This window comes from Ammospiza caudacuta, chromosome 15 (assembly GCF_027887145.1).
Source record: "Ammospiza caudacuta isolate bAmmCau1 chromosome 15, bAmmCau1.pri, whole genome shotgun sequence".
Lineage (NCBI taxonomy): Eukaryota > Metazoa > Chordata > Aves > Passeriformes > Passerellidae > Ammospiza > Ammospiza caudacuta.
In genome coordinates, this window is record NC_080607.1 from 13,004,232 (window position 1) to 13,028,570 (window position 24,339).

At 43.7% G+C, this 24,339-nt stretch overlaps 1 protein-coding gene across 2 annotated transcripts in view; it reads right to left on the reverse strand.

The window, feature by feature from the left end:
* Positions 1-2,591: 2,591 nt before the first annotated feature.
* Positions 2,592-24,339, reverse strand: part of ZBTB46 (zinc finger and BTB domain containing 46) — a 48,549-nt gene continuing 26,801 nt past the window's right edge. The window contains exons 6-11 of one of the 2 annotated variants that reach the window (XM_058814684.1): positions 18,783-19,064; positions 12,770-12,942; positions 11,571-11,622; positions 11,195-11,479; positions 6,335-6,510; positions 2,592-2,978 (exon numbers count right to left, since the gene is read on the reverse strand). In XM_058814684.1, the coding sequence (XP_058670667.1) occupies positions 2,592-2,978; positions 6,335-6,510; positions 11,195-11,479; positions 11,571-11,622; positions 12,770-12,942; positions 18,783-19,064 (1,355 nt within the window). The remainder of the gene's footprint in view (positions 2,979-6,334; positions 6,511-11,194; positions 11,480-11,570; positions 11,623-12,769; positions 12,943-18,782; positions 19,065-24,339) is intronic. The other variant, XM_058814685.1, reaches the window with a different exon arrangement.

A 24,339-nucleotide genomic window follows, 5' to 3' on the forward strand; every position in this document is an offset into this window, starting at 1 on the left:
AATAAGAAAAGAATAAAATATTTCTAAGGGGATTGTGAAGAAAGCTCAGCACTCCATAATTCTGATGGCAAAATTGAGTCACCCAAGGGCAGGGAGGAGGAAGAGGAGGGCTTGGCCCACACCTGCTCCTCCTCAGAAGGTGGATGCACACACCAGCGTTGGAGGGGATGGGCCATCGGAATGTGACACAAATCCAGGGGTTTGAACTGTTTGGGCTTTAAAATTCTCTTTAAAATAGATTTTTACATATAAAAAGCAAAGCTAAAGATAAATCTTTTAAGTACTGTATGTATTTGTCTACATGCAACAGGTGAGGCTGCACATTCAGGACTTCAGGCACCCCCTAACCCCTCCCTATTTACAGGGTAAATGACAATAAATACAGAGCCCACATCTGGGGGGGCCAAAATCAGGATAAGTGAACAGCTTCCTCACTCTCTGTGAGCCCCCAAAACCATTGGAAAAGGGTATATAAAGGTCCAATTGTGACATACTGGGTGGTCTTTTACAGCTTTTTAAATAGGGGAAGAGAAGGAAAAGAAGTTAAAATGCAAAATGAGATTTTTACAAGTTAAGAAAAATGTTCTTACATGACCTGCTCTGCTCTTCCCATATTTAAAGAGGGTTATCCATGCTCACTGCCTAAAGCAACAAGTGCCACAACTCCTCCAGTCCAAGGGGCAGCAGCAGCAGTGCTGGTGTGGCCCCACTGAGCCACACTGAGGATTTCAGGAAAGATCTGTGTTCCCACAGCACTGAGCACCCCCAAATCCACGGGGCAGGAGGCTCCCAATGGAAGCAATGGTGAACTGGATGTAGAGAGAAGGTGCTGAATGTCTGCAAGGAACTGAGGAGCAGAGAAAGGGAGGGAATGCCATAAACCCAGGATGCAGCTGGAAGGAGGGAAGGGAGAGAGATCCCAGCTCCTGCAGGTGCCAGGATTGAGGCTCCCACCACGCTCCATGAAATCCTGGCACCAAGTGGCTTAAATCCTTTCAGGTTATTTGCTTTATGGGGGTTTATTGTACAATATACTTTTAATTCCTTTGCTGGGTGGAACCACACTTTTCCTCATGGACCACCAGGCCTGTAGGAAGGAAAATAGCACCTTGAGTCATTTGGCTTCTGGCAATGGGGTGTCTTCCGTGGCAGGTTTCAAGGTACCACAGTCACAGACATCATAAAAAACTGCTTGATGGCAAGGATGGAGTGAGGTCTTCAGCTTTTTTTAAAAATTTATTTTAAAAAGCACCAGAAGCAAAGAGGTGAAGGTAGAACAAGCTGTTTCTCAGGAATAAGACAATTCCAACACATGCTGTTGCTGTTGTTATTTAGGTGTAGCTGAAAGAAGGCAACAGTGGCCAATATGAACAGGGAGAATCCAACTGTCTGGAACAGCCCCACAGAGTCTGAGGAGATGCTGGGAGAGAAACCTGGTTCTTATTTAAAGAAAAAATGGTTTATTGGAACATTTACATGGAACCAGTGCAACTAAAGCTGAAGGTTTTTGTCATGAATTAAGTAGGTGTTAGACCTACCCATGATCAACAAGAATGTTGAGATTGGCAAGGAAGAACAAGGTAGCCAGGTGAAATCCTGGCCCCACACAAGTCCATGGGATGGGAGCAGCAGGATTCCACCCTGCTGGGATCTCCTCACCTCGGCTTCTCACCTTCCCCAGCTCATCCTGCACATGGCTGAATGCCTTCATTTTGCTACAGTTTGCATATATTTGTGAAAAAGGCAGCTGAGCAAAGGGAGAAAAGTGAAGATCTTTGTGGAGAAGAATGACTGGTACAGAATTGTGTCCTCTAGAGCAAAAGGTGCTTCCAGAAGCACAAAAGTGTTTCAGTGCCCATGGATGACCAAGGCTGGAAGACAGGACGTGGGTAAGATGCCAGTAGGTCCAAGAAAAGTCACAATCTGTTTTTGATGGTGATTCTTTTGGAAGCTAAGAATCCAAGAGAAGTATTCGTAAGGCTGTAGTCTGACTTGCCTTTTGATCTATTTGGCTCAATAAAAAATAATTAAAACTCTTTAAATAACTTTGCAAAAGGCCTATATCATCAGGGGAAGCCCTCCAACACATCCATCCATCTGCTTTCACAGCCTTAGCTTGAAATTCCACTGCTGCTGGGATTTTAGCACAGACAAGGTGTAAAAAACCCCAACCAACCAACAAACCTGCTTTGGACACAATGACCTCCCTGGTGCTCGGTTTGGAGTGGGAAGGGGAGGAGGATTCATGCTTCACCAGCCTCCCCACACCTGCAGAGACTCCACCTCCCTCCTGGGCAGCCTGGCTGGCTTGGCTGAAGGGGTGGCCATGGGCAGGGGGGCACAGGGGGAAAAGGGAAAGGGAAAAGGGGGAAGGCGAAGCCAGTCGTGCCGCTGGAAGCGACTCTGCTAAGACAGTGTCTGAGTGGAACAGAGAAGGACTTGTTTAGAAAACACAAGAGTTATTTTGCACACATGGACGACAACAAGGCTACTTAGTTTTTCCAACATACTCCTTCCTCCCCACCCTCCCTCCCCCTACAAACAACAGAGCGAAACAAAAAAAAAAAAAAAAAACAAACAAAAAACAATCCCTAAGAAATCCAAGTAAAATCCTTGTCGTTCTCCCCAGAGTTGTCCTGCTCCTGCGGGGAGTCGACATCTTTGTCATCATCTAAAATCACATCATCCTGTGACATCCCCACGTCCTCCTTCCACTTGATGTCGTCGTCGTCTCCCATCTCCTCGTCTCCTTCCACCTTGATGTCCTCGGGATCCTCCATGTAGGGCCCCTCCCCGGGGTAGCACTCCTCGGGGGAGCCCTCGGCCCCGTTGTGGTCCAGGTGCGCGGCCACGCCGCGGCCGGAGCAGTCGGCGCAGACGCCGTGCCGGCGCGAGCCGTGCTTGATCCCCACGCTGGCTGCTGACATGAACACCCGGTTGCAAACCTTGCAGACGTATTTCTTATCTTTGCTGTGGACCTGGAGAGGAAGAAAGACCACAGAGGTGAGTGCCAACAGAGAGGGGATAGGACCTGCTCCTGTTCTTGCAAATCCACAATTTCTACCTGAGATCCCAACTGGCTTCCACCATGAGCTCAAACCCACCACGATTAATTCAACCCTGCAGTGATGACGCACAATGGAAAATCCTTTGGGACTGCCTGCTCATCATCACACTCATAAGTCTGAGACAAACTTTTATCATAATTTTTTTTCTTCCTTTTTCCTTCTGTTTTTCTGGGGTGCAATAGTTGTGTCACACCCACCATCTATGCTCTCCCCTGCCCCGAGCCAGTCCCCATGACATTCTTCTGCTGCATCAAGCAAAGGCATTAAATTTTATTACTTTTTTTAAAGCAGTTGGACAGGGCTGCTCAGAGTCATCCAGCAGGATCTATAGGTATCACTCACTTTCAACTTGTACAAGAGGAAAATGTTAAAAAGAAATAAAGAAACAGTCCACAAGCACCAGTTCTGTTCAGAGAAGAACAACCCTGATCAAACCAGTGTTAATGCCATGGTGATTTAGTGGTCTCCCTCCTGATCCCACTGCTATCCAGAACCAAAGAACAGGAACACTTGGAATTTCTCCTGTATCTCCCAAAAAATGTATCTGAATGCTCTGAAACCTTATTTCCGACTACTTTGGTTTGATGAAACTATCACAGAACACATGGCCAGTAAAGGAAGCAAGAAAAATGCTCTGCAGGATAAAAGAATTCACTTTCAGAGCTAAACTGCACTATTCAATGAGCACAACTGCATACTTTGAAAAGCACAGAACACTTGTTTAAAGGTGAGATCTGTCCCTGGCCAGATTTGTCCCTTTTGCCCTGCATGAAAGGCAAGGAGCTTGTTCAAATAATCCACCTGCTCCTCTGCCAAATAAACCAGGGCAGTGAATTCCCAAACTCCACCACAAGGAGCCTCATCGGGTACTTTCATTTACACATATATATCTACATGTAAAATACATATTGGTTTTATCAATATGTAGAAAAGTTTAGTAGGAAGGGACCCATGACAATCTTTTACTCCAACTGCCTGGCTGCTTCAGGGCTGCCCAATATATATTATAAATATGTATTTTTCTTTTCTATATTTTTTCTTTATTCTTTTATAGATTAACACCACACGGGGACAGCACAGGCACTCGATGCACTGATCCTCAGGAGAGACTTTAGGAAGTGGTGTAGAAGCACACAAGGATCCAGTGCCAGTGCTTTGGGGTTGTTCCCAGCAGCCCAGCAGCCACCAGAGCCTCAGGTACATATCACCAGTCCCTAATCCTTTTTAACTCATTTCTTCCTTTCATGCTCACAAAAGCCTGTGGGAAAGATTTTGCTGATTAAAGTCCTTCCTTTTATTTTAAAGCAGCTGCCTGGATGCCTGCTCCCTGCTCCTGCCTCAGCAGGGGCTCACCACCTCTCAGCACCTGACTCTGCACTCTGGAATACTCAGCTGAGCTGCAGCTCTTTGGGAAGAGGACAAATTGACCCACTGCAGCCCCTCAGCCCTCACTGCTGCAGGACACTGCCTCAAGCTCTGTGTTGCACCAGTCCCAGCCGTGTTCAAAGCCTGTGAGTGCCTCTGATATGCTCTGGCTGCAGGTTCCCCTGCCCTGAGCCAGTCCCCATGACATTCTTCTACCACATCAAGCAAAGGCATTAAATTTTATTACTTTTTTTTTTTTAAAGCAGTTGGACAGGGCTGCTCAGAGTCATCCAGCAGGATCTATAGGTATCGCTCACTTTCAACTTGCACAAGAATGATTTTCAGGCATCAAAAGCTGAATAGGAGAACAGAAGGTGGTCAGGGGTGCAGAATAAGGGCTAAAAGAGCCATATAAAAAAGAAATTATAAAACAGGTACTAAACCAATTTGTAATTATCACAGAATGGTTTGGGTTGGAGGTGACCTTGAAGCTGATGTAGTTCTGACCCCCTGCCATGGGCAGGGACATCTTCCACTAGAGCAGCCTGCATTTCTGCTAAAAAACTCTAAAAAACTAAAATCACCTCTCTCCCTCTTTTCCAGTGCTGACAGTTCAGTCAGCAGATTCAAAGTGAGCCATATTCCTGGATGCAACTGAACAGAAATTAATCTCATTCCCTTTACAGCCAAATTAGTATTAAACACAGAAACAGGATTTGGCCCTCAGTATTGGACAGTGCCATTAGAAAGATGATAGTCTAACTGATTAAATGCCAATATTTCAAGGTAGAGAATGGGAAATATGCTGACAACATCCTAAACTTCTGAAAAAAAAATTAAAAAAGGGAAAGTTCTCAGAAATAAAATGCTGGAGGCAACCAGCTGGCATGACAAGGTGTTCCCTGCTGCAAAACCAGGACCAGATCTCAAATCCTGCTGGGTGCTTGCAGCAGGACTGAGCTCACGCTGGGATCTGCTCCCAAACTCCAGCACCCCAAGAGAAGAAGGAAGGGACATGTCAGGGAGCAGGCAGTGCCCAGGCAGAGGGCTGGGCACTCATCCAAACAGAGATGGGGCAGCAAAGGAGGGAAGGAGATGATGGGGCACTGTGGAAAATTGTCACACAGAGCTCCGGGATCCCAGTGTGGGCCCTGGAGCATCATCTGAGGTGAGCCAGATCTGCTGCTGGAATTACTGCCTAGAAACCACCTGCTCTGCCACAACACCACCTCTACACCAAGCTTTGAGAACCTCTTTAGGATGGCGAATCATTTCTACCCTGAAAAGAAAAATAATCAAAGTTCAGCTTAAAATTCTGTTTCTGAAGAAGCTGTGAAGAGCCAGACACCAGCACCAGCCTCACAGCCTCTTTAACAAGGTCTAACAGCATTTTTGATAACTAAGCATGGCCAGAACAGAGTAGCTTTGCCTCAGGTTCTTGCTGAGCAATGTGTTTTAAAGCCTTCTGCACCACGTCATAGAATTACAGAATTGTTAAATTGGGAAAGGCCTTTAAGATCAAGTCCAATTGTTCCCCCAGCACTGCCAAGTCCACCACTAAATCATGTCCCCAGAAGCCACATTTACATGTTTGTTAAACCCTTCCAGGGATGGTGACTCCCCTAATGTCCTGGGCAGCCTGTGCCAGGGCTGAACAACCCTTTCAGTGAAGAATTTTTTCTAATATCCACCCAAAACCTTGGAAAGCTTCTAGCTGAGCTTGAAGGATGAGAGGAGGATGAACAGGCAGCCAGCCACGAGGCCTTGGAAAGGCAGGGGAAAAAGATACAGGAGAAGCCTTCAGATGAGCCCTGAGTGGCAAACAAAACCCAGACTAAAAGAGGTGAGCTCCTGCTCTCTTTGCCCTGAAGAGAAGGGCTGATGGCCAGCACTGCCCTTACCAAGGTATGGCGCTTCATGTGCTCGCGGCGGGTGAACTTCTTGCCACAGATCTCGCAGGGATAGGGCCTCTCCCCCGTGTGGGACCTCATGTGTCTCTTCAGGATGCACTGGTGCATGGCAGAAAAGCTGCAGTATGGGCACTTGAACTTCTTCCTGATGACCGTGAACTCGTTGACTGCAAGAGAGAAAGCAGAACACACAGATTAATCTCAGAACATCTCAAAACAATCTTCTCGTTGACTATTTCACTATTAAATGAGTTCACTGTGAAATCACACTCTTACCCCTTAACCATCTACATATTTTTAATCCTTATACTGTACTAGAACCCATATATTATTAAATGCACAGGCCAAGGAAAATACTACTAAGAAATTGAGTCCCTCCATCACAGCAGCTTTTGCACAAGTTGACACACAAACATTTAGCAACAGCCTGTTACACACATTGCTTGCTAAAGGGAAAATGAAGAGGGCTGTCAACCTGCTAGAGTTCTGATTTATTATGAAGGGTTATCCTGAATATCAAGATCTAAAATGCTAACAGTATTACTTCTGGAAGAAGCAGAGGAATAGAAGTCCACAAAGGGGGCACCCAAACAGTGCCAGTGTTATTTATGGGGTGATGCCAGAACATCATCACACACCCCAGGAGCACTTTGGTGAAGAAGCAGAGGCAGAGGATGGCCCAGAGGAAACAGAACAGTTCCAACCACCATTCTCTACATTATCCAGTGATAGTGCCACACACAAAATACAGCAGGTGAAAAAGCTGAGTATTTGCTGCTCCCTGAGGGCACCACCTACCCACTACAAGTTTGGAAGTGACTGACCACAAGGAGATGATTTCTCCTGTTTCTCCTTCATTCTATTGCTCCTGTTAGTGTGTTAATTTTCACCCACTTTTCTCCTAATTATTGTTATTTCTCAAAGCAATATATTTACATAGCAAGGAGGGGAAAAAAAAGGAAGCAAGTTCTGGTTAATCACTGTAATTTATGTATTTGTAAATGGCTCCTGGTAAAGGAAACAGTCTATGGAGGAGACTTTCTTACATTTTTTTTAACAACTAGAATATGAAAATTCTTTGTCTTTTATTACAGGAAATTAATTTTTTAAAATTTTCTCCTCGGGTTTGACACTCCCTCATGTATACACTCAGAGGCAAGGAGCCCACATTTTCCTACAGCAGGCAGCAATTTTATCATACAAAGCTATTTATTATAAATTCATTTCCAGTCTGATTTTGTGACCACTTGATTTTGGTGACAGGCCACACACACTTGTAACAACCCTGTCACTATGGAGCGTAGACAAGGTGAGCAAGCTGTAAACTGAGCACGGAGAGGCAAGAGGGGACACAAACCCTCCTTCCTCCAGTCCTGCTCCACACCACACACACTGCAGAGACACAGAGCCACTGGGAAACACTGACTGGACATCCTGACAGCAACCAGATCCTGGGAGCATGAAGAAAAAGGAGAGAAACCCAGGAATCCCCTATTCCTCCATCACTGGGTGTAGCTGATCCTGCTGTTCCCTCAGTGCCTGCTCCTGTTTCCTGCTCACCTCTCCCTTCCCTTCAGGGCTGAGCTGCTGCAAAGCTGAAAAGGCAACACCCCAGGCTGGGAGCACGAGCTGCACCCCAGCCACCTGCTTCCAACACATCCCTGGATTCCCAACAGCCAATGCCTGACTCTGTCCAAGATCCCTCACGCCTGCATTCAGCTTAAAGCACTCAAAACCAATATTTTCAGCTTCTGTATTTAAAAATACTCATAGAGCACTGTTTGTTGCTATAGTTTTATTGAAAACTATTTTTGCACCAAATAGCCACATATTTAGTTCTGGTATCTACAAAAGGAAACACCTCAAAAACAGCAGCATGGTCAGAAAAATAATTGCATATTGCAGCGTTAACATTTTCACAGTCCTGTAAAATATATGCCACCACAGTAAATCTATTCAATGCATAAATACCAGCTTTGGTATGAGAATCATCCTTTGTCTAAATGACAATATTTTATAGCAGCATTAAGTGTAGCAGCATTAAGGTCCTAAGAAATCACCTTTAACATGATCATCAAGGTGATAAACAGCAGCACTATGGGTAAAGAGCTCCTGGACACAGCACCAAGAAAAGGAAAAGGAAATAGAAACAGTGACACAGTAAAAATCTGTGTCCGTAATGCCACTAAAATATTTATGGAAATGTGTGTTTTTAAACCCAACACAATAATGCTTGGGAAAAAAATCTTTGGTATAGTCATCTCAAGTAACTTATTTCACTGAGGCTGTTAAAGGACACAGGATCCTACATCCCTGAGAGTGAAGGAAATGCACTAGTGATGCCTGATGGAGCTGCTCTGAGTAGCTCTGTAAACTGTCATCCAGTAAATAATCACTGAAACACTCCATTCTTTGGGTTATTAGAAAGAATTCCCAAACTTCAGGAGAATTCTTGTCCACTAAATCCCCTTTATATCTAAGGTTATAAATAGGAAGGTGCAATTTAACTGCCAGACTCACACCTCCCATCAGGTTTCCATGCCATTTCCTGACAGTAAAATCCCGCTTCTAACACCTGTCCTACAAAAACCCAGTAAAGCTCTGCCCTGTTGTACCCTTCAGTTCTAACAGTTTAAAAAACCTAGTCCTGATCCTGAAGGGAAGCACTGGAAATTCCCAGTGCTGAAGTCAGGAAGCACTCTGATGCACAGGCCAAGGAAAATACTAAAACCTCTATTACAGACAGCAGAAAAATAATTCTCTGCTGAATGAAATTCTAAAATACAAGAAAAATCAGCAAACATGAAAACTCATTAACTATTATTATGTAATGAAAATTTTTAAAGTTTGCTGAAATTGCTTTTGCTGGCATCTTCCCAAGTCAGACAAATCCTTCCCTGCTGCTCCCAAATTTCCAGATAAGATTCATTGGTTTACAACTTTGTTTTCTGGCTCAGCTTTCTCCTTTCTCACTAGCTGATTATTTAAGAGCAAAATAAATCATGAGGCAATTACTCTGACATCTGTCACAAGGGAAGCTGACACTAAAAGCTGCACACACTCCCAGCCAGCTGAGATCTCCCATGCCAAAGATGTCAACGAGAACGAGAGCAGAAAAAATGAACCTGACTTTGCAAAAAGCATAACATCTAAACCCAAATGATTAAAGTGTACTACAGTGATTACATGGGAACTTATCCTCAGTTCTGAATGCAGAATGATCAAATGAAGGGTAAGAGCTAAGCCAAGCAAGGGAAACTCCAGCTTCCCAGTCCTGGTGTGGCACGGAGCTGTGTCCCTGAAGCTCCAGCTCCCAGCAGGATCAGGTGGAGCAGAGCTCCTGTTCCTCCTCCACAAATCTAAGCCCAGCAGGTCCTGGTGGGCTCTCATTCACCATTCCACAGGAAAAGGCTGGGGAAGAAGCTCCTCACTAAGTCCACATTGTGCACAACTATTTCTCAATTTTGTCTCCCTGAGATGCAACAGTATAATGAGAAAGAACTTCCCTGAAGAACTCCAGAGAACATTTGTGGAAGTTGGGTTTTTTTCTCCTCAGCTGTCTCTCACACTGAGGAAAGAAACCCCACATGCTGACAAGCTGTGCTGCACACAGAGCAGCTGGGAAGCACTGCTCTTAATTATGCTACTTTCACTTCACAGTTACCATAATCTGGTTTTGTATGTAAATATATAGCAATAGACACAGAAGTATTTAATTTTTTTTAAAAATAAGTGAATTTCATAGAACGAAACAGGAATTACAGATTTCTACCCACCAGGAGCAGCCATTACTGATTCTGTGTGCATATCCCAAATTACAATTAAATTTATGTAAAGCCTCCTTCCTCTGTTTCAACACCACCACACTCAGCCTGGCTAACTTAATTACAGTGTATAAACCAAAAGAGTCACAAAAATGTACAGAATCCCTGCAAACCACAGCCAAACTCCAGCATGTTATTCAAAAAAAGCCCTGAAAGTACTGAAATACAGTATCAATAAAAGATGCAAGCCTTGCAACAACTTTCAAGCCCAAGTAACATACCCTACTGGACATATGAACAAGAAGTATATTTTGCTCCTTTGAAAGATATAGAAAACCACTTTACAAACAGCAACCCTGTGCTTGCACAGCTCCTAAGTTCACAGCGAAAATCCCTGGAATGCCCAAATAGTCTAATGGACAGAGCACTAGAGCAGAACTCAGAATTGAATTCTATTATTAATTCTATTGCTAGCACTTCCAACAACCTGAGGGATGTTATTTTCCAGAGGAATTGGAGGAAAACATCCCCATTTCTTTTATAAAGCACTTTGAGATCAACTGATAAGGCAGTTCAAGGCAGCGTCAGAACACAGAATGAGCACTCCAATAAAACAGCCGAAGTGCCCATTTTATGGACCTCAAAAAAGTTATCTTTGCACAAAAATTGCCACAAGGCTGCAGTGACACAGCATCTGGAACCTGCACAGCACCAACTGATCACCTTTGGGGAGTCACTCTATGAAATTACACCTGTGGAACATTTATTTGCAGCACAAGAACAATGGCACAATTTGATTTTCCTAGTTCAAGGAAGCATCTTGTATACAACAACAACAGCAGCAGCTATGCATCCTCAGGATCCTGGCTTGGCCCTACACTGTCCAAAAGCTCCAGCCCAGCCAGGTGGGCAGAGCCCAGGGAACACATTTTCAGGTGGCCACTGAGGCTCTTCTGGGTGCTGAAGCCCTTCCCACAGCAGAGACAGAGCAAGGCGCGCTCGCTCGAGTGCACGGACAGAAGGTGCCGCTTCAAGTCTGTCTTGTCCCGAAAGAGCTTGGCACAGTGAGGACACTGCATCTTCTTACAGTGGCAGTGGATGGTCTTCTCGTGGCGCTCCATGTTGGATCTCAGGGTGAAGCTGGCGGGGCACTTGGAGCACTGGAAGCGGCCGAGCTGGCCGGCAGTGAGGCCGGGCTGGGAGCAGTTGAGCAGCACGGAGAAGGCGTGCCCGTGGATGTGCTCCTGCAGCTCCTCAGCACGCTGGAACACCCTCCTGCAGAAGCCACAGGTCAGCCTCTTGGCCAGGGCTGAGTCCAGGAAGGTCCCATCAGAGGTGATGTCTGTGTCTTCAGATCTTGGGAAACTGGAATCTGAAACAGGACCACGGGTACACACGCACGGATCAGCCTCTTCTGGTATAAAATAACGACAGTTTAAAGGTGCATTTTTCTCTCTGCTTACCTGAGTGAGAGTTATCAAACTGCCAAAGTGCCAGCAATCTGTCAAAGGCAGCCTGGAAAGGAAAAGCACAGGGAAGTTAGGGCAGGCATTGACAAGAAGCTGTCCCATAGGCAGAGCTCTGACTCCCATCACTGCCTTCATCCCCTCTCCAAGGGAGGCTCAGTTGTTTGACCTGACAGCTCAAAGTGCCTGTACAAAGCTTTCACTGCCAGAGCAGTGAACTGGGCCTTTATCTTGCCTCAAAACACCCAATCATTTGGTGTTTTGAAGACAGTAATCAACATCCCTGTTTAAGTCTTGGATAACTACTCAATTTCCAGTCTTACTGAGCACCCATAGCTCCCACTCAGGCCAGGGAAATGCTGGACAGGATATTTTTAGTTGATACAACAGAACTGAAAAATTCTCCCTTAGCCCTCCACAGGTACTTTTCCTTTCCACACAGAAGAGCCTGTAGAACACAAACACCTTCTGCATAGCACCCCTTCTGCAATGCCCTCTGGCACTGCTGATCCAAATTCTAAATAAAAGCTGATTTTATCTTTTTTTTCTTGTAAATTCTTTGCGATATGCCAGCGTGTGGCAGATGGCAGCCCTGTGTGAGGCAGAGGCGTGCTGCAGCCCCGGCAGGTCTGTGCAGACCAGCTCACTTTGCTCTATGGGGATGGCAAAGCAAAATCTGTTTTCCACCCATTTGTTTAGCTGAGTATCATTCAAAAATATTAATAGTAAGAAATGCTGCAGAAAGCTATGGATTTTAGGTCAAACTTCTGACTTCTGTAATAGAGAGAGCCAGCCCACTTCTGTCTGAATTTAGACAGTTACAAGAAACCCAAATGCCCAACACCAGAAGTGAGCAATGGGTAGCTGAGGTCTCATGGCATTATTACATGCTAGTGTGCAATGTTGTGCAAATGAAGTGATTTACAATTAAAAGGGATTCATAATTTAAAAAATCCTAGAGGTTTTTGAACAGAAGTTCTGTTGAGGTAAGACAGAAAGACTAAAACTGGGACAGCACCAGTCCTGACCCTCAACAGACTTCTAGTTTTAAAACAACCTGTACTTTTTTTAAAAAAGCTCACAGAATAAAGTATAAGGTCTTTCAAAATACTCCTAACTGGGGAGGATTTGATCAAACAGTCACCTTTGCATTTCAAATTCTTTGTATTTCCCCCTTTCCCCCCCCTCAATCTTACCTGAGTTGAGGAAGGCACCTCTCCTTTTATCCCAGTTTCTGGTGACATTTCACCAGAAGAGCAGATCCTGGTGGGGCTCTGAGTGGCAAGGTGTGCTGAAGGCAGCAGGGGAGATGGTGCTTCCACTTTGCCATCACTTTCACCCCTTGAGGCATTCGAGCTGGTGCCAGGCCCTGGGGAACACAGGAAACGAATCTCACCCACGAGAACGAGCACCAGCTGGTGGCTTTACAAACGGCCTCGCAAAGGCAGCGCCCCAGCACTCGCAGCTCATCTTCTGTCAGTGGCAGGGAATGCAGCAGGACAGGGATGCCAGCCTTTTGGTCTTTCTGCTTGATGGGTTGGTTTGTTGTTTTTTTTAAAACAGCCTCCCCACCCAAATGTCTGTGTGTACTGGAGTGACGTCGCAGGGCTCGGTCACTACAGAGTCCGTCGGGAGAAAGGAGCACAGTGCAGCACAAATATCCACATTTCTCTTGGAGAAGCATCATTCTGAGCACATACACTTCCACCTTTAAGGAAATATCAAGCTTCATTCCACTAACTTTCTTGAAAGTTTATGTCACAGGTTCAGATCTCAAGATCTGTCCGTGGTGGTTTATTTAATATCAGGCTGTCAGTACTTGATCTCAAAGTGCTTTACAAAAGATGGAAAAAAGGATTCCTGTCACTCTCTATTTAGCAAGCACAGAGGTTCAAATATTTGTACAAAACTGTTCGATTATACCTGACAGTCATTACAGTCTAAAAATCTCCCATAATTCAAAAGGAAAACTTGCTGTGTCTGCCCTCACCTACACTGTAGCAGCAGCCAAATGGAAAACAATATTCCAGAAACTGCCCTGAGGATCAATGGCAAAGCTAAATACAAATAAAGGTTGTGTCATCAATATCACTGTACATTATAAATTATAGTACAAACTTTAGCACATGCCTTGACGGAATATTGGAATGACATACTGAGCAGGTTGTTCTTTTTGAAATGCAAGGCGGCAAAACCAGAAGCAAATGTGGCATATAATAAACAAATTCATATTTAAAGCACTCTATGCCCTAAAGGCTTTTCCATTTCCAGCAAAAAACAGTCTGATGGAAGCCTTCAGGGATATAAAACCACCACTTTTTAATGCAGCTACAAACAACAAGTCACAGTTTACACTGTGTCCGAATACAATGCGCTGTGATCTGGGTGACAACAAAGCACCCGAGTGAAACCACACCAAGTTTCAAAATGTGAACAATCCCAAACCTTACTTTTTTATCAGCTATCAAAGGAAATTCTGCTCCTGTGCCACAAGCTGGATGTTTGATTTGCTTTCCTCTGCTTTGATGACAGATCAATATCTTTCCCAGTTGAGTTAATGCTGCTCAGCTGGGATAACAATGCTCCAAGGTTTCCTTCAGGTGCTGCTCATCTGCTGCTGTTGTCATTTTAATGTAGGACAACAAAATGCCAAAAATTCAAGGTAGGAAAAAATTCAGGGGGAAAAAGGAATTTATCAGTATTTCCTGCTAGAAACTCTTACCAGGAATCCAGCTCTACAGGTCCATAGCAGAATTCCTGCCTACAAAGATACAGATTCATTTTCTTTACCCCTGAACATCCCAAACCGATTCCAGCTGCCCCAAGGGCATCTCTGGGTTACAATTCCTTGAACTAATGGTATTTTAGCACACAGTAAAGATAAACCAGTGGGGCCTGGCTTGATGAATTCTTTATTAGCACCTTCCCAGAGTTTCACAGGTTCCAAAAAAACCTCTGCATTAAAGCAAAAGCTAAGGCTAATGAACAGGCAATGAAATAAAGCACACAGAAGCAATAAACTATCATCCAAGGTATACAAACACACAAAGATGTACAACACAACAAAGGTGAGTTTTCAAAAAATAATCAGTATTTATTTGGTTTCAACAACTGCAAGTAACACAAGAAGAGAGAAACCCACATCAATGACCCACACTTTGTACACAAGAACAAAGATTTATGTCCATTCTGACTTGTACTGTGAGAAACCCTTTTCCCTCTTAAACTTGTACTAAAATGAATTTTAAGCAAAAGTATTTTAACTTCTAAATTAGAAATCAAAACCACTTTCCTTCAGTCAGCTCTGCATACAGAAAATGAAGCAAGGGTTTAGCAATATTTGTGTGAATACAGAATTCTTGTGACAGCTGGACAGTAAAATATTGTGGAAAAGAGAAAGGCAAAGTAATTATATCTCATTTAAAATTGCATCCATTCTCCCCTAAATCTTCTTTTACCATGTATGAAAATTCCACACCAAACTGAATACCTTTAACTTCTTCCTGGGAAAGTTGACCACTGTGTAAAATGTATTTCTTAACATTCAGTGCAAGGATAAATTATTGGCTCCAATGAACCACTAACTAAAAATAACCTATTAGCTGGTTTGCCCAAAAGAAAAGGGCTCTGTGCACCACGTAATCACTTGGACTGGAAGCTTCATAGGAATTGCTTCTATAAACAGTTTCAGATGCCACAGGGTAAACAGGAAAAGCCAAACTTAGACATATAAAAAAGCCTTCAAATGTGCTATTCTGAAATGTGGAAGTCACCCTTTAAGGCAGTTGTCCCCCTGCAACAATCTGAAAAATTTCTTTTTTTTTTAAATGAGAAAACAAGGATGCAAGCTAACCACCTCATTTTCTGATGAAAATTAAAATTCTCATTCTCTTGGTTATACTTGGCAAAACCATCTCAAAACATTCGACTGAAGCCTTTGAGACTTCTGGCTGTGTGATGTAACCATGTGGAACAATGCTACCAAAGTTCAGGCTCATAAATGAAATAAGACACGTTATTAAACCAAGGAGCTCTGCAGAGCAGAGTGGAAATCACACAACAACCACCTGCTTTTGGAGACAAACCAGGAAAACACAGCAAGACCAGGAAAATTCACAGTGTCTTATCTGAAAGGCATCCCCAGCAACAACCAGGCAGGTTCAGTAACCAAGAGCTCCCCAGACAGCCTCAGTGTTATCCATGAGTAACTCTCACATTTTTTTCTGCAAAATCTGCGTGTTCCAGGTTTCTGAGCAGCATATGAACAACGTCAATCTTGATCACACATCATGAACATCAAACTCTCAGAGCCCTTCAGCTGCAGGTTATCTGGCAACTGTGCTACCCAAATGGCAAGGTATTTAAATTTTCCCTTCTGATTTTAAATGAGTTTGAACTGGTTAACTTCAGAAATTCACCATAGTGATACAACACCCCCACACACACATTCTGGGCTTCGTTTTCCACCAGCAGAATGTCAAGTTCATACCTCATATGATCAGATAATGAATTAGTTAAAAAGAACACGTAGTAAAATGAAAACCTTGGGATATCCTCTAATATCTAAAACAGGAAGAATTATGTGGAACAGCAAGTGAAAACTTTTTATGTGTGCATTAACCTGGAGAATAATATCCCCTTTAGAAATGGCTCATCCGAATTTTAAACATGTTTAACACCCTCTTTGCATCTGCCCACCTCCATTAAGTCTTTTATCCTTCAGGAAAAAAAAAAATCAAAACAAAACCTGAATACTGCTCCTTCAGGCAGTTATGTACTGCAGTGCTTTCTAAGAGAAGATAATCCAGTGATAGCAGCCAAGATTAAAAAACACTTCACTTCTTTACAGTCAGAGAGACTGATCACTTATAATCCCTGAAATTAGTGCATTTCTTTTCAAACCAAGACAGATGAAAACTGCTGGGTTTGGTTGTCTTGTTAAATTCAGGCTTTTTCACTGTGCTCCTACCTACTCGCTCCTCCTTTTTTTTTTTAAATATAACACAGGACTTAAAATGACTCAACATCCTCAAATTGTTTTTGAAGAAAAATGTCAAAAACACCTACAAAGCCAGCACCAACCTAGACTGTGCTTTTACATCTCCACAATCTTCCTACCACTTGCTTCACTGTCATTTTACACACTGAAAATTCTCATCAAACTTGATGTTCTGTTGTATTCAGTAATGACCACTTAAAAGGGAATCTTATATCACAAGATCTTTTTCAAGTGATTAAAATAAATTGATACCTGTGAATCTGAATAAGATGAAAGAAAAAGATGTCTCTTAACTCCCGGCTTCGATAAAAATCCTCTTACCAAGCCACAGCCACATCCCTGACTGCTGTGAGAGCTACAGACCAAGCAGGGTGTGTTCCTTTTGACTTGGGCATTTCACTTTGCTTCCATAAAGATGAGATAATTGAAGCTCAGCTGAATGAAATTCAAGTAATAGCGAGAAGACTGGAAAATAAGGACCTCAAATACAGACTGGACAGGACCTCTGGGCCATGGCACCCCTTAGTGGGATATCAACTACCCCCTTTTCTAAATGCATCAAGCTTTATTTTAAACCCAGCTGTCCCCTGCCTGCACCATGCCCATCCCCAAGCTCTGCTTCTCAGGTGGTTGGGAAATCTCTAATTTTGAACCTGGATTTATGACTGCTTCATACACATTTATCTTTATGTCAAGTGGTGCTTCAGTTCTTAAGTATAACCTAAAATCCTCCAACGAGGAGAAGGATGATGGATAGAGGGCAGCCCCATCATTATTCCAATTTATCAAGACACAAGATGAAATTGCTGATTTCACCTGTCAGGAGCCACAGACCTGAAGCCATGGTGCATCCATCACCCACGGTCACACACCAGCCAGGCTCCCACCCCTCCCTGTGCCAGCTCAGGGCACCCTGCCACTGAACTGAGCCACATCTGTGCTGCTCCCCTGCAACTGAGGGATTTTCAACCCTGGAGCCCAGTCTGAACCCTCTAAATCTGATTTAACAGGAGATCCTTCGGGAAGTCAGTTACTGTGAAAGAAACCAGAACACTGCACCAGCCATTCCCCACAAATATTTAAGCTACAGAATAAGGTACAGAAACTTCAAGGCTTTGGGATTTTTTTAAAAACAATCCCATTGTTCAGACATGAGAAGTGAAAAGAGATGCCAAGTCTGACAGTGCATTGTGCAATTATTTCCCTTTGTCACAAAACTCCAGGGGTCAGCTGGGCACTTGGATGGCGCTGGGAGCACCCTGGTCTAGTGGAAAGTGTCCCTGCCCATGGCACGGGGCTGGAAAAAGGTGATCTTCAAAGTCCCTTATAATCCAAAGCATTCTGCAATTCTGTGATTCATTCTCCAATTCTATGACCATTAAAGTAATCTATCTTTTCCCATTGAGGAGACTAAAAGAAAATAGAATAATAGGTATCCCTAAGTGACCTTTCATTCTATTTACTTGGTCAGTTTTCTCAGCATAGATAAAGACAAACCTTTTCTTCTGGAAATTAACATGTAGTACTCAGAAAACTGTTGCTTGCTCTATTCTATTTCACAAATGATGTATCTTCTCAGAGCATTACTAAAATAGAACAGTAATAATTTCTTTCTTTATGCACTAGAGAATCAGGCTGCAATGAAGAAAACACAAAAATATGCTGAAAAATCAGCTGTCCACTCCTAATGGTTCACATCAGCTGTCTCCAACAGATCACCAGTAGGAAAACATTCATTTCCAGGCGCAAGTATAACAAAATCAATAGCTGCTCACTACTTGCAGGTCTAAAATTAAACTGCAAGAAGTAAAGATCATGCAGTCAACAACATCCCAATTGTTTCCACAGACACAGGAGCAACCTTCAAGCTGTTCAACATCAATCAAGTTTGGATTCAAAACCTTTCCCATAACGACTCAAATACTTTATATTTTGTTTGTAAGTACCATTGTGCAAACGAGTGAAACAGAAATCTGAGGGCAAGCACTACAGGCTGGATATTTTCTTCTATGACTTCAGCAGTTAACAACAAAGCTGGATCAACATCAGACTAAAGTTTCCATATTTTACGGAAAGTGGGATTAAGCAGGACTTAAACCAGCAGCAACAAACGAGGCGGTGACCTCTATTTTCTTCTCACTAAAGATTTCCCCTTAAAGAAACGCTAAAAAAAATAAAAAATATAGAAAAAAAATAGAAGAATAACTTACGGGAGAGCGAGTGGGTGCCTTTGGGGAGGTACTCGAAGAGCAGCGAGCTGTCCTCGCTCAGCATGTCGGCTTTCAGCGACAGCAAGCTGTTCTTGCTCATCAGAGCCGCGCGCAGGTTGGCGACAGTGGCGGCCTGCAGCGCGTCCTCCTTGTCCGGCGTCAGGGGCTGCGGGATGTAGCTGGGCTCCCCCGCCAGCAGCGCCTCCTCCACGCTGCCGTAGGGCTCCGGCCGCTCCACCCGGCTGTCCGAGCTGCTGGGCTCCGTCCCGGCCGCATCGGCGCCTGCAGCGGGGGAGAGGCGGTCAGAGACACGGGGGGACTGCGGGAGCGGGGCCGGCAGGAGCGCAGCCAGGAACGCAGCGAGGTTCTGCTGGCTTTGCTGCTCACGGGGAGCGCCGCCCTCACCCCCTTTTCCTGCCCCCATCCCCCTTTTCCTGCCCTCACCCCCTTTTCCTGCCCCCATCCCCCTTTTCCTGCCCTCACCCCCTTTTCCTGCTCTCATCCCCCTTTTCCTGCCCTCACCCCCTTTTCCTGCTCTCATCCCCCTTTTCCTGCCCTCACCCCCTTTTCCTGCCCCCATCCCACTTTTCCTGCCCTCACCCCCTTTTCCTGCTCTCATCCCCCTTTTCCTGCCCCCATCCCCCTTTTCCTGCTCTCACCCCTCTTTTCCTGCCCTCACCCCCTTTTCCTGCCCCCATCCCCCTTTTCCTGCCCCCATCCCCCTTTTCCTGCCCTCACCCCCTTTTCCTGCCCCCATCCCCCTTTTCCTGCCCTCATCCCCCTTTTCCTGCCCTCACCCCCTTTTCCTGCTCTCACCCCCTTTTCCTGCCCCCATCCCCCTTTTCCTGCCCCCATCCCCCTTTTCCTGCCCTCACCCCCTTTTCCTGCTCTCACCCCCCTTTTCCTGCCCCCATCTCCCTTTTCCTGCCCCCATCTCCCTTTTCCTGCTCCCATCCCACTTTTCCTGCTCTCACCCCCCTTTTCCTCACCCCATCCCCCTTTTCCTGCCCTCATCCCACTTTTCCTGCCCTTATCCCCATTTCCATTTGCTCCCAGCACATATCACAGGATGGGTTTTATACAGAAATGTTACAGTTAAAAAAAACCCAAACTGATCAGAAACTTTACAACATGTAACTACAAAGAAATTGCATAAAAATATAACACATTAGTAACAAATATATCAATCACTGAACCCTTTGCCTGCCCTCATCCCACTTTTCCTGCCCTCAGACCCCTTTTCCATTGGTTCCCAGCACATATCACAGGGTGGCTTTTAAACAGAAATGCTACACTTAAAAAACCCAAACTGATCAGAAACTTTACAACATGAAACCATAAAGAAACTATATAACCATAAAGAAACTGTATAAAAATATAACACATTAGTAACAAATATATCAATTACTGAACCCTTTTCCTGCCCTCAGCCCTCTTTTCCATTGGTTCCCAGCATACATCACATGATGGCTTTTAAACAGAAATGTTACAGTTAAAAAAACCCAAACTGATCAGCCACTTTTCAACATGTAACTATAAAGAAACGGCATAAAAATATAACACATTAGTAACAAATATATCAATTACTGAACCCTTTTCCTGCCCCACACCTGGGGTTCTGTTTTTCCAGCCCCTTCCCTCCTGCCTCACCTCCTGGGCTTCAGTTCTGCACCACACACTATGAAGACAAGGCACAGCCTGGATAAGATTATTTATTAAACTAAGATTTCAGGATAGTTTGACAGTACTGAAATTACATTCAAAGGTTTAAGTTGTGTTTTCTCCCGAAGTTAACACTTCACTTAGCCCAAATTTTCACTCTTTGTTTCTTCCCCATGATGAAGGTTTTGAGAAGCACAGTAATAAACAGCCTCTAATAGTGGGGTGATGGGTATAGACCCCTGGGGTCACTTTCTGAAAAATTCACAGCAACCATTGGTTCCCAGCATATATCACAGGATGGGTTTTATACTGAAGTGTAACAGTTAAAAAAAAAAAAAATGTATCAGCCACTTTACAACATGTAACTACAAAGAAACTGTATAAAAATATAACATATTAGTAACAAATACATCAATTACTGAACCCAAACAAAACAAAAAAAGCTATGATAAAGTAAACTCCTTTCTGCAAAAACACAGTTTATTTTTGTGTTTTTGGGAGGTCTAATTGAAGAGCCTCCATTGTTTGAACTTTGACTCTCTTATCAGCTTAAATAATTTATGTATTTTTGTGTAAAGGAAAATGACTCTCAGACTCCTCTCTATTCTTCACATGAAACAACAAAAATTACACACAAAAAGGGCTGTTAGCCCATTTAAAAGTGCATAAAACAAATTGCAATTACCTACTCCACAATCTGCAGCAGCAAACACAGCTGACACACTCAAAGCCCAGCTGAGCACCTGGCAAACGGAGCTGAAGCTTCCCAACAAACTTATGCCTTTGTGGCATTTCTCCTATCAGGGAGAAGGAAAAACATCCATATCCAAAGAGAAGGCACAGATAATGAGCTATCAGATGGAGAAAGAAGCTGTTTTGCAGATCCTGAATATTTTATTGCCTCCTAGTTTAAAAGAGATTTAAATCTACTTAATGCAAGAGGGAACTATTAGAGCTCAAACCAGTGGTAGGACACTTACAAAATTAATACCTGCTGCTTCCACAAATTCACTTTGCACTCTTCAGGGCAAGGAATTCAGGTGTTGCCCACACACAGCACTGCAATAAACTCACTCCTGCACAGAAGCTCAGAAGAAGGGAGGAGGCAGATGGGGACAAACCAGCCCTTGGTTTCCACAACTTCAAACCAGGGCAAGGCATTAATCTGCAGAGCCTTATTAAAAAATGCTAATGAGGACATTGGTACCGTGCCCACCTCCTGTAACCTGGAAAACAGCTGAAGGAAGATCATTATTTTTATCTCCATTTCACAGGTGGTGGCTGCCAGAGGAAGACGTGGGGACTGGCTCAAGGTGCCCAGGCTGCAGAGCCAGGAGCAGCCAGAAAATTTCCCAGCCCCAGCTCAGGGCACATCAGATTCCACAACATGTTCAGATTGGTTTTACTAAGCTGCACTGTTCTGCCAGTACATCCTACTGCTAAAGTTGTTCCTTTAAAAAACAAACAGCCTCAAAGCAAACAAGAAGGAAAAAGCAATCATAGGCAGAGTGCTCCCACACCCCAGAGAGGCAGGGAATGCCCAAGGCTGGGGGCTACAAACACAGTAGGAAGTTCATAAATGTGAACTACCAGAGATGATCTCTGTTTAAAACAAGCCATTTTCCTTCCTCCATCTGTGTTTTGCTTGTATAATTTCACATTATCAGTTTTATTAAATCTTAGCCAAGCAGAAGAATTGAAATGCTTTGAATTTTTATGTATTTTGTCATCCCACCGTTAGAGGATCACAGGATATCCACTTTTCTAGATGATAATGAAGGTTTTTTGAAAACAAGCCAGCATGCCTACATAAAGGAAAACTACAAGACAGTAAAAACCAGCAGCTGTTACAAAAAGTGGTGAAGGAAGCAAATGAAACTTTAGCCCATTAAACTGGTAAGGTAACAGAGCTTCACCACATCAAAGCCACAACAACACCACTGTCCCACTGCCTGCATGGGGAATCACAGCACATAACTCAGGCCAGAAAAGGGTGTCTGCCCACAAAACTGCATTCCCAAATAAGCAGGCAGGCAGGGAATCACCTTGTGCTGTGTGCACTCCTTTTCAGAGCCTGTACAGCTGCTGATTGACAGTTGCCAGAATTGGCTGCACATAAACACTAATTGCTAAAACACACGCAGATTAATTGTAACCACAACAAGACATTAAATGTTCCTCAAAAGCCAAGATTAGAGACAGACAGCGAAATAGATGCTTCAGAGCTTCCAGTATTTATAGCTGATGTAATCTAATCAAACACACATTATGGCAAAATAAATATCCACTTAGTCACATAAGTACTAAAATACTCTCAGCACACCAAAAACAAAAAAAATGCACCAAGTTCCTCCCCACAGTGCCTCCAAAACCACTTCTCCTTTCTCTAGAATGCAGCTCCTTTTAACAAGATTTAGCCAAAGAATTATATGAATCAAAAGCATCCGTCACTTCCCAGTAATCCAAACTGTTTACTACAGAGCCTCAGCCCCATGTAAACCAGGCTTTAGTCAATGAGCTTCTATTCTGCAATTATTCACTGCCACGGGCCCAGAGCTCCAGCCCAGCCCTCCAGAGCTCGTTTTTCACCCTGCTGGGACAGCCCAGTGACTGCAGGGCTGCACACGCAGGAAATCCCGAGCTAAACACGGGATTAATGCTGCTCGAAAACTGAGCTCATTAGTCTCTTTAGCAAATCATTATTTTGCAGTTATTCTATTACACCAGCCCGCTTTCCAAAACACAGAAGCTTTAGAAAAGCTTTCTTAAATTTGTTGACTTGGGTGAATATTTTATTATTAGCTTTTATTGTCAAATAAAACACAGAGTTTATTTTCTGACAATTTTGGCCACAGTGCTTCCATACAATTCTGAAAACAACAGTAAAGCTCTTAACTACACATGAAGCATCATCTAATAGGTATACAAGGACTGCAAGAACCTTCTCACAGAGGTCACCCATCCCAGCTGAGCTCAAAACACACTTCATTCCCAGCCACACAGGCCAGGCAGGCTTTAACAGATCCATGAAGAGGAATAAACATCACACCAGGACAACAGGAGCAGTAAAATATTCCCAACACAGCCAGGGTGACTACTGTGTGAGCTCTGGAAGTCCTATAAACTGAGCTCCTGTCACAAACCCAGGAATGGGAAAAGCAAGTTGCACCAGTCACAAAAAATCAAGCACTACAGACATCTGTCAGCCCCTTGGAAAGGGCTATGGCACAAATCAAAGTAATGCAATGTACTAAAAGTATCCAAATGTTAATGTGATAATTTATTTTCAAAGATCTAGGAAGAAGCTGACAGTAAAAAGCATAAAACCTAGTCCAACAACTGAACAAAACACACATGCCATCCCAGAAACAGCAAGGAAAGGCTCCATTTTAAAGACTCCATTCATTACCTTAATTAATTACTTTAATACACAAACCAAATTTTTCTCTTGTATTTCTTCTCTCTGCTTTTGTCATTTTTTCTCATTACAGCTTAAACTCAGCTGTTACCAAAGTACCTCCTCAGTGTCTGCTTCTCTCACACCACTTATTTCTTGTTTGTTCTGTGTTTTAACCTTCTCACTAAACCCCCAGCGGGGTTTCCCAGACTCCCAATGCTATTATTCTCTTTCATAGTTCTTTTTTTTTAAATTATTTTTTTCCTCTTTTCATCCTTTATTCCTGCTCTCTCATGTAGACAGTTGAACACCTAGAAATCAGGAGCTGGAGAACTAAACCCATGAGAAAGGAGTGAATAAAAGCCATACAAGGTTGCATCTGCTGCTGGAAAACTCAAAGTAGAAACAAGCTTTATTCCCAAGAACTAAGAGCAGAGTTTTGCAAGGTCTCTCTCTCTCTCAATATTGCTCTTTTCATTACAGTCTGGAGGTAAGAGG